Genomic DNA, 10,357 nt, shown 5'->3' with positions numbered 1-10,357 from the left:
AAAAAAAAGGGGTAATCGGCCGAGGTAGGTCGCTCTCCCTTAATAATGGTTCCCTTTGCCTCTTGAGCGCTGGCCGAGGCAGTAACTGACGGGTAAAATGTGGGAGTAACGGACTCAGGACTCGCGAGCGCTGGCCGAGACCAGTAGGTAATCGGCGGGGGTAGGTCGCTCTCCCTTAATGGTTCGCTCTGCCTCCTGAGCGCTGGCCGAGGCAGTCACCGACTGCTTGAGTGACGGTTAAACGGCTGGAGTAACGGACAAGTCAAGGAGACACTGGCCCTTCATACGACATACAATTTGATGTGTGGCGGTTAAACGCTGGACGAGGCCCTCAGTCATGAATCGTGTGGCGGGTAAACGGGGTGGGGGGGGGGGGGGTGATGGGTAATGCGCCAGTACCTGATGGCTCGTTTTGCCTCATGAGCTCTGAACGAGGCAAGTGGGTAATCAGCGAGAGTAGCTCGCTCGCATATAATAATGGTTTGTTTTGCCTCGTCAGTGCTGGACGAGGCAAGCGGGTAATCGGCGGGGGTAGGTCGTTCGCCCTTAAGGGCGGGAGTAACTATGACTCTGAAGCATTAGCCGAAAAGTGCACGTAGGTCGAACCCAGGAGGCCTGGGCTAGACTAGAACCATAGTTACTTTTGGTAGGTGGCCTCCACGTGGTTCCCGCTGGATGCGCAGGGTTGGGGCCTACCCGCCACCCCTCTAATCGCTGCGTAACCAAACACCTACCTCCCAGCGGCAGTTATTTTGAAACTTTCTTATTTTCGCCATTCCAAATCCAGGATGGCGGAAGCTGCCGCCGGTCGGGGCGAAGACCGCTCCCCTACCTGTCCAGAGTGTGGCTCGACCTTCGCCTCATTCCCGGGGCGAAGGTTACACCAACGGAGAGCACACCCTGAGACATTTCACGCGGCGCTCTTACAGGAGACAGTGACCCGGCCGAGGGCCAGGTGGGACCCAGAAGAGGTGAGCCTGATGGCCACTTACGAAAGGGACCACTCTGAGCTACCGGTTGGAGAGCTGTGCGCTAACATCCGCGTGCAGGTTCTCCCCCACCGTACTCTAGACTCCATTACAAGTTACCGGAAAAACCGGGAGTACAAGGACTTTCTACGATCACTGCGTAGGAGCCCGCGACGGCCCCGCCCACCGAGGGCCGTCGTTGGTGCACCCCCCGTGAGGGCACGAAGAGGGGGGGTAAGAGCAGAAGAGCGATCCGATGTTGTTGCCGTCCCGGAAGCGGTGGTAACATCGGTAGTCGAACACCCTGCGCTCAGCCGCGGTGGGGAGGGCGAAGAGGCTGACGCTTAGATTGTCAAAACCTTCCTTCCCCCTTCACCGACGGCTCCACACGACGGGAGAACTCAGCACTGTAATGGCGATCGGAACCGTCAAATCCTCCCGCCTCTTCCCCCTTCGAGTACCTGGATCACGGAGGGGTTGGTACGTCGGTAGGTTTGTTTACATGCGCATCGCTATCTTCATTCTGTTTTTCGTCTGCTGGCGGGAAGGAGTCATCACCACCTCTCCAAGTTTCCCTGCATTTACTTACAAGGTAGGACATTTTCGCTCATTGTATGATGTTTTTTGTGTGTTTATTGATGGGGTTAACCTTTGTGGGAAGGCAAACAGCTTGCTTTGGGTCTAGTTAGCCTAATTGAAGGCGAGCTGACTACAGCCTGTTGGGCTCTCGTCAGCCCCACCCGTATGACTGGATTTACTCATCATATGACCCATTGTATGATGTTTTGTGTGTTTATTGATGGGGTTAACCTTTGTGGGAAGGCAAACAGCTTGCTTTGGGTCTAGTTAGCCTAATTGAGGGCGAGCTGACTACAGCCTGTTGGGCTCTCGTCAGCCCCACCCGTATGACTGGATTTACTCATCATATGACCCATTGTATGATGTTTTGTGTGTTTATTGATGGGGTTAACCTTTGTGGGAAGGCAAACAGCTTGCTTTGGGTCTAGTTAGCCTAATTGAGGGCGAGCTGACTACAGCCTGTTGGGCTTTCGTCAGCCCCACCCGTATGACTGGATTTACTCATCATATGACCCATTGTATGATGTTTTTGTGCATTTCCTGACAGGGTTACCCCTTGTGGGTAGCCAAATATATTTCTTTGAGTCTGGCTAGCCGTAGGGAGGGAGCACTGACGAGACCACGTTGCCCTGGCCATGACCAATTATAATTATCACTGCCTTGACTGGCCACTTTATGGGCATGTGCCAGTTTTTAGGGTATTTTTGTTTGATTATTGACGTAGCTAGCCTGTGTGGATACTTAAGTAGCTTATGTGGCTTGCAGGGAAGGATTAAAGCACCTTCATTCCATTTGTTTTGAGCTGAGGTCAACAGCAGGCAGTCTCCACAACACCACCTCAGCAATAACATAATCATTTACTGACCAGGTACAAACAGATGCATAAGCTAATTATGATTTTTAGCTGTGTGGTGAGCTATATAACCTCTGTGCAGGATAAATACGTTCCCAAGAGCTACCATTGGCTACCAGCAGTGTGCACAGGGTCTACCCCTTAACTCCCCTTACCACCTTATTTACTGACCAGGTGCAAACACATACATGAATCTGTTTTAGTTTTCAAGCGGTGTAGTGAGCTATATAACCTCTGTGCAGGGTAAATACGTTCCCAAGAGCTACCAGCAGTGTGCACATGGTCAACCCCATAACTCCCCTGGCCTACCTAAGTTACTGACCAGGTGCAAACACAACTTGAATCTGTTATAGTTTTCAAGCGGTGTAGTGAGCTATATAACCTCTGTGCACGATAATGTAATGTAAACTAATGTAACCACACATGTATTATCTGGGTTCATAAATCATACTTAAACTGGTATAAGGTTAAATTAATGTAAGCAAGGACACCTGCCTATTTATGCTATGGCATAAAATCAAATACGTTTCATCGACAATACGACACTTATATAATATTACCTTCTACATTGGCTTTCCTTACAGCACTAACTAGTGACGATGGCATCCCTGGAGCAGTGCCTGAGGACAGGTCCCATTTCGCCCCCGGCAAGAGAGTTGCTATTGGGCCTAATAGCTGAGGAACCAATCCTACTCAGCCTAAAGACTGACGGGAGGATACTCCTACAGAAGAGGGAGGCCTGGGCGAAAATTACCGAAAAATTCAATGCCCACAACATGGGGCCCCAACGGTCAGAGGTGCAGCTCAAGAAAGTTTGGGAGCAACTGAAAGTCAAGTAAGTGAAGAAAAATATATCTGTACACTGTGAACAATGCCCTTCTGAACAACACTTTCATTAATGGCCCCAAGTTCTAAAATTTTATTAAATTTAATATATTCATCATTTATTCAAGAACTGCACCACCAGTACAACAAATATCTATCTATATCTATCCATCTATATCTATCTATCTATCTATATCTATTTATTTTATTTTAGGGCGAAGAAAAGCAAGGCTGACTTGAAACGGGAGGTGTTCAAAACTGGTGGTGGCGCGCCTCCACCAGACATGACCTCAGATTGTGAGCAAGTGCTCACACTCCTCGGGGATGACATTAATGACATCGGCAACCCCTATGATGATGATGCCTTGCCATCTCAGCGTAAGTATACAATATAATCAATTTGCATTATAACAGATAAATGATGTATACATAGGAAATATGAATGTTAAATACGTATGAATAGTAGATATGGATATCTTGACATTACAATTATTTTGTCATGAAATAATGGAACTTCATCACATGGGTATCATCCTGAATCCACATTATTTGATGCTGCCGTTGTTACACTTGTTTCATCACTCATTTCCACTCAGCCTAAGCTGTGTCCTCCCCAGACATCTCATCAAAACTCTGTGTTCCAATGAGTCTTCGACCGATTATACAGGTTTTGAGTAAATTAAGTTAAATAATGCTGTACTATACTTGTGTTTACTCAGATGTATTTATTCCCAGCAAAGTCGAACCACCATGGTCGACTCATCCGATTTTCAAGGTCTCTTGTGAGAGGTAAGATGTTACACTCATAAGGAGAATAGCTTATAAGTAAATACCTCGTAAGCAGGTGTTCTGCCTGTTTATATATCCCGCGAAGCTCAACACACACTTAAATGCATCACAAGTTTTTATTATAAATGAACATAATAACAGTGCCATTGAACGTGGCAGTAATGGGTCTGAGGTGCTTCCTCTGTATTTGGTGGGAATTTCTTCTTCCTAAAACTGTTGGCGAGAACCATAATCGTTTGAGAACATTGCCACTTAAATATGTAAGCGTAAATGGAGGTTATTGAACAAGTACAGTGGTGTACATTTCCAATAATCATAATCCGATCCAATCTTTGTTTGATGAACATAGCATCTGTATAGCAAGCATATTATTTAATATGCCAATTTGTGGTGCTGAGTCAGCAATCATGGGGGCAGTTCTAGAAAATTTAAAAATTTAATTGATTGATAACGCATCTGTTTTCAGACAAATATGCCAGATGACACGTACACCACTGCATTTCATTAACAGATGTTTTCATCAACTAATAATTTATTTTACTCTACTGCCAGCACGCTCCGACATCTGGTGTGAGTTGGTGAGTTCCGAACCACTGGCACCAACACCAGATGAAGAACAGGGCGGCAACAAAGTTGGGGAAACAATTGTGCCTGCCAGCCCCGTAAGGATGACGAGCAGGCAACGTCGAGCCGGGAGGTGGAAAGCGGGCGAAGACGTAGAAGTCCGGGAGATAGTGAAGGCCAGCACAAGCAGGGACGACGAGTTTCAGAACAAGAGGGCAAAATTGATGGACATGCAATTACGATACATGGAGTTGAAGCTTGAGGAGGCTGAAGCCAGAAAAGAGGAGGCAAAAGAAAAAGCTTTAGAAGCAAAAATGTATCGACTCATTGCAGAAAAAGAGCACGCAAACTGCACATGAGATATATGTAAGAGCATATATAATATATATAAAAAAGGATGAACTAGTAACCATTGTTTTAGTAACTTTTTGTTCCTAAAACATCTCACTTTTCTGTAATTATCTGCTGTCCTAGTGTGTGCAAAGAATACATAATAATAGGTCACTTTGGTAAGTTCTTAGAAATGAAAGGTTACAACTTCAGGGTAACAAGAATTTTTATTTTATAATAAACAATATAAATAAAGCATTTTCATACATGCAAAAAATACAGTGCACAGAACGGAAGCATAATCAACTTAATATTGAAGAGTATTATTATATCAAGAAAGGTTTCAGGGCTGAAACTGGTGCGAGATAAAAAAAGAATAGGAAATTCATGGTGGACAGAGGAGATAAAGGTGATAGAAAAAGAGGAAAGGGAACTTTATTAGAAATCTCAAGAAAATAATATGGAGGCGCAAGTAAAAAGGGAAAGAACAAAAAAATAAAGAGAATGCAATATGGAAGTAACCATAACATTAAAAGAAAGGAAAAAGCGATTTGATAAAGAGTTTGGTGAAAGACTAACTGAAAACTATAAAGGGGATAAAAAATCATATTGGAAAGTAGTAATATATGAATAAATTCAGAACACATGAGATAATGAATGAGAAAGGAAAGATATTGAAAGAGGGGGGGAGCTGTGAAAGAGATGGGAGTAGTCGTCAATGATGAGGATGATGTTCAGAAAAAATCCCTGATGATTTGTTGACGCTTCAATCTGCCTTGTGCATTTCCCTGCCTGTCTACTGGAACTCCATTATGAAGGGCATTGACATTGATTATTGCATGTTCCGCTCCATCTTGTGGCATGACCAGTCTAGTTTTCACAGCTATATTATGTAAGACTACTGCTGCAACAATGATTGCTTTAGTTGTATCTAAACTAGTCCTCATTTTCTTTCCTAAATATGCAAATCTTTTTTTTAAGACACCAAATGCACGTTCCACTGTATTCCTGGTATGGGTGTGACTGCTGTTGTAGGCTCGCTCATGATCGTTGGTGGGAACTGCTACCGGTGTTAGGAGATACCTCTTTAGGGCATAACCAGCATCTCCAAGCAGGTGGTATTGTGGTTCCAAAGTTTCTTCTAACTGTGCACAAAGTCTGCTGTTGTCCAGAATTCTACTGTCATGTACACTCCCAGGCCAACGAGCAACAACGTTGTGAAAAAGCAGATCGGGACCACACATAGCTTGCACATTCATTGAAAAGTAACCCTTCCTGCATCGGAACACTTCAGGATTTGCAACAGACGGTCTCACTATAGCTATGTGTGTACAGTCTATTGCACCAATAACCCCAGGCATGCCATGGATAGCATAGAACTCTTGAACAGTCCTCTGCCGATCATTCCCAGAAGGCGCCATTATGTGATGCCTGCTCAAACTAGCCACTGCTCGTGACACCACCTTCAAGCACTGGCTAACTGTTGTCTGGGAGACATCATGGCAGTCACCTAATGTCATCTGGTGATCCCCAGACATCATGCAGCGTAGTGCTATCAGTGTCTGTAAATGTGCTGGGACAGGACATCCTGTGAGAAAAAAGAAAATTAAAGTTATAGTTTATTTTTAAGTAATCAATCCCCAAAAAGGGAAGGATGAACACCTGAGTTGGTTGCACTGTAATGTGGATTACAGCAAGGGCTAAACCAGTGGTTCTCATACTTTTCCTCTCCATTCTTCCCTTCATGAATTTTCAACATTCCTGCGCCCCCCCTTTATTTTTCTGCATAATCTCATCCCGCCAATCAAAGGTAAGAAAAGAAATAACATTCATAATCCTGAAACTATGTAGAAATGTACTCTTTGCAACAACCCGCCATGGCCCCCACTTTGAGAACCACTGGCCTAAACATTTTTTGGAGCAGCACCCCCACCAATTTATGCTTTGAGCCACCACTGCTAGGGTCACCATTTCATGATTATAGTAAAATGGGGTAAGAAAAGTGCAAAACCTGAAACTTTTTTTCACAGGAGAAGTTTTTCCTGTATATCCATCATGACTTCTCTGATACATATAAACTTCTATCCGTATCATAATATAAGGTCAAATTGAGCCTAGCATACGTAACAGTATTTAATATGAATATTTTCCTCTGATTTTTTCTTAACCCAAAAAGGGGTGAAAAAATATCATGTTCGGGTAAGAAAAAATATAGTATATTTTGGAGAAAAAATGTATCCTTTAAATTTAAATATATGCATTTTTATCTTGAAAAAATATCAATCTGTTAAGGAAATACCTTAGTTTCCCTCCAAAAATTTTGTAAGTACCATTATTTTAATATTTCTCAAGTTTAACACAAATGAATGCATGGGGCCATGAGGTTCGTCTCCCGAATCAGCTGATCACCATTCTCCGGTGCCCCCTCCTTCCTCTTACTATGATGATGACGAGTAAGGCATAATCATTCACGTAATTGATGTCCTTGGTCTTGTCCTTCGCCTTCAGGAGATCGTGCAAGGATGTTTTCTTTATTTGGTATTTTTCCATTAACTGCGCATGTGACATTCCTCGCTCGTATACCCATATTGCGTATGACCGCGCCATCAAAGCCATCGACTCATCTACAACGGTTACTATGCTCGACTTCTGGAAAAGCTACAACAAAAGAGTCTTGTCACAATTAACAGGGAAAGAGAAAATCTAAGTTCATGAAAGATACTTCAAAGTTTTGACAAACTTTTTTCGCCTGATCACGGAAAAAACGATCTTAAGCGCATACAAGTAACTGGTATTTCCTCAAACAGGCAAAGTATTGATTGCAAAAAAATGACCTATTTTTCGATGATAAAAAGACATCATTAGATTAATGGCATTAATATATACGAGATGATTCGTTCTTACCCCATACACCCCTATATTTTTTCTTACCCCACTTTACTTATATAATGATAAGAAATTACCTCTGGAGTCAGTTGGGGCAGGAAGATGTTCTCGTATTTCTTCAATGAGATCATACATTGAATTTTTTCTTAATCTGAAACGATCAACAAACTCGTTGTCGCTCATTGCCGTGAAGGGATTCATCCGATCTGTAAGTGGAATAAACACAGTGAGTTTGCATTGGATATGATATACTCATTTCTATGTCACTGTTGCTGCGAAAGTCGGTTTTTAAGGCTTTGGGATAGAAGGGTGTGAATGAGTTTGGTAGCTGACCAGGGATATAACACTGTCACATTCACAGGTGTAATAGTGTAGGTATGTAATGTAAGGACTGGTACGTAATTGATACCAGCATAATACTACCCCTGAATTCTTACTTGTACATAATATGTCACAATGCTTTTTTGGCACCTTGTACAAACATGGAAATTGATTTGGTAAAAAAATATATTCTCAGTAAGTGTACTCGCCAAGCCTCGAACTCGGGACTCCAGTATAGGTTAGCGACCATGGAACCAATCAAGAAGGCATGCACAAGGCTCGAGTGCCTTGCAAATTCAATAATAATTTGTAGGGACGCTACATACGTAATATTATATACACTCAACCAATTTTCGTATATTTTTCAATAACTGGATTGAGGAACCAGTAAAATAGATACCTTCACCCCTCACTTATACCTGTGACAATCCTTCGAGGTCTACGGACGACAACTCTTGGGGCATCCATCTCCTCCAGCTCCTCCCATTGATCCCAGAGGTCGAATTCATCCCAAACATCATCGTAAGCAGCCATGATCACACAAACCTTTAAAAGCAAACATATAAATTATAACACATATGTCACCATGTTCTTATAGTAGATTCTGGATTACCACCAACATGAAATAAATAAACAGGTATATATAGCTAACCACATCAGTGCCACAGCAAACCAAACACTGGGGTTCCTCAGGAGGAATGTATACAACTGCACCCCTGACTTAGTACACTTAGCTTATGATACACTTGTGAAACCAACGCTGGAATACTGCTCCATGCTGTGATAGGTTAGAAAAAGTCAACACCAGGTTGGCTACACTCAGACAATTATAGTAAATTCAGGGGTAATTGTGTCGATTAACTCCACAGCTCTGTCACTTACCACTGCATAATTAGCCATTCCAACCTATCACACACTGTTGTGTTACTCTAGTTTTACCTGCGAATCAATCATATACTGCGTTTACAAGTGATAAAAAGAAATAAACAAATAACTAATCGACACAATTACCGATTCTGGATGACCACCAACAGTTCCTGGCTTCTGACCAAGTGAGATAGGTTTCTGTCCCCCTTTCTCTCTTAATGTTCATAATTTTTTTTATTATAAGTATATTAAAGAAATAAACTGGTCTACATAGCTGACCATGGGGGCTGCCCCCCTGGACACCCCACACCATTGCAGACTACTCATAGTTTTCTACTTCCTCTTATTGGTCATTGCAACCATAAAACACCTAAAACCTATCACTAAGTTTGGAAAATACCCTTGTGTGGTCTAATATTTGGTTAGTATGGTGACGGGAGGCTGGGCCGACTGAGCACATATTGGCATAGCCAGTACCATTGCAGGCTACTCATGGTTTTCTACTTGCTCTTATAGGTCAATGCAACGATAAAACACCTAAAACCTATCACTAAGTTTGGAACATGCCCTTGTGTGGTCTAATATTTGGTTAGTTTGGTGACGGGAGGCATGGGCCGAAGGAGCACATATTGGCATAGCCAGTATTAACCATTGCAGGCTACTCATGGTTTTCTACTTGCTCATACAGATCAACGTAATCATAAAACACCTAAAAAGTAACACTGCGTAAAGGAAATATGCTTACCTGGTCAGACAAATGGATGAAAAGAACGGAGGGGACATCAGAGGCAACGTGTGGCGCGGGGCAAGAGGTGCCCTGTGCTGTCCCTTCGTATCGCCTCTTCCCCCGCGCAGCAACGGGTCCCGTCGCGACCCAAAACAGTTTGACGGTAGGGATTTCGGCGCGTAGGGTCCCGTCGTCCGAAGGTAAGTTTTGACAATCCGGCCCTGAGCCTGCGGAGGACGACAGGGACCTCGTCAGGGCCCTGGAAGAATCCGTCAGGACAGCCTCGGAGCACCTCTCCATTAACACACCAAGACATTTGGCAGATATCCAGGCACAGTTTGATGCCTGGATCCCTCCTCGCCCCCCACGTGGTGCACCCCCAAGACCGGTGCACCACGGCAACCTCACACCAACGAGGTTAAGGAGGAAAAAATACGCAGCCTTCCAAACCCAGTATAGGCGGGACAGAGGCCGGGTGCTGAAGAAAGTTCTAAGTGGGGATGATCTTCTCAGCATAGTGTAGGTCGATATGTAATTTCGTTTTTGTTGTTTGTTAAAATTGATTTCTCACTTATTTCTGTATCAGGGTAACATGAACATCAAAATAAGGTATGTTGTCATTTTTTCTTTTACGCACAACTGATAAAA

General features: G+C 43.4%; 2 protein-coding genes across 3 annotated transcripts; one reads left to right on the top strand and one right to left on the bottom strand.

Moving 5' to 3' along the window:
- Window positions 1–1,324: 1,324 nt before the first annotated feature.
- Window positions 1,325–4,987, top strand: LOC126990388 (uncharacterized). 2 transcript variants are annotated; one of them, XM_050849008.1, is made up of 5 exons: window positions 1,325–1,560; window positions 2,985–3,235; window positions 3,440–3,603; window positions 3,961–4,014; window positions 4,567–4,987. In XM_050849008.1, the coding sequence occupies exons 2-5, from the start codon at window positions 3,000–3,002 to the stop codon at window positions 4,935–4,937; spliced, it is 825 nt and encodes a 274-aa protein (XP_050704965.1). In that variant the 5' UTR covers window positions 1,325–1,560; window positions 2,985–2,999; the 3' UTR covers window positions 4,938–4,987. The 2 variants fall into 2 exon arrangements, with proteins under 2 accessions (XP_050704965.1, XP_050704966.1); XM_050849009.1 differs by lacking the exon at window positions 3,961–4,014.
- A 616-nt stretch (window positions 4,988–5,603) lies between these two features.
- LOC126990387 (putative nuclease HARBI1) lies at window positions 5,604–10,062 on the bottom strand. The gene is made up of 4 exons (XM_050849007.1): window positions 9,728–10,062; window positions 8,535–8,661; window positions 7,872–8,000; window positions 5,604–6,496 (listed from the first exon to the last, which is right to left on the bottom strand). Exons 1-4 carry the CDS (start codon window positions 10,007–10,009, stop codon window positions 5,643–5,645), a joined length of 1,392 nt encoding a protein of 463 aa, XP_050704964.1. The 5' UTR covers window positions 10,010–10,062; the 3' UTR covers window positions 5,604–5,642.
- Between the last annotated feature and the right edge of the window lie 295 nt (window positions 10,063–10,357).

The sequence above is a fragment of the Eriocheir sinensis genome, unplaced genomic scaffold (assembly GCF_024679095.1).
Source record: "Eriocheir sinensis breed Jianghai 21 unplaced genomic scaffold, ASM2467909v1 Scaffold161, whole genome shotgun sequence".
Taxonomy (NCBI): Eukaryota; Metazoa; Arthropoda; class Malacostraca; order Decapoda; family Varunidae; genus Eriocheir; species Eriocheir sinensis.
This window is presented reverse-complemented; position numbering and strand designations above follow the sequence as displayed.

Coding starts and splice junctions, on each gene's coding strand:
- LOC126990388 (XM_050849008.1), top strand. CDS start 3,000: ATGGCATCCCTGGAGCAGTGCCTGAGGACAGGTCCCATTTCGCCCCCG. Junction 3,604..3,960: donor TGATGCCTTGCCATCTCAGC/GTAAGTATACAA, acceptor ATTTATTCCCAG/CAAAGTCGAACCACCATGGT. Junction 4,015..4,566: donor TTCAAGGTCTCTTGTGAGAG/GTAAGATGTTAC, acceptor CTCTACTGCCAG/CACGCTCCGACATCTGGTGT.
- LOC126990387 (XM_050849007.1), bottom strand. CDS start 10,009: ATGGAGAGGTGCTCCGAGGCTGTCCTGACGGATTCTTCCAGGGCCCTG. Junction 8,662..9,727: donor TCATCCATTTGTCTGACCAG/GTAAGCATATTT, acceptor TTGCTTTTAAAG/GTTTGTGTGATCATGGCTGC. Junction 8,001..8,534: donor ACCTCGAAGGATTGTCACAG/GTATAAGTGAGG, acceptor TTCCACTTACAG/ATCGGATGAATCCCTTCACG.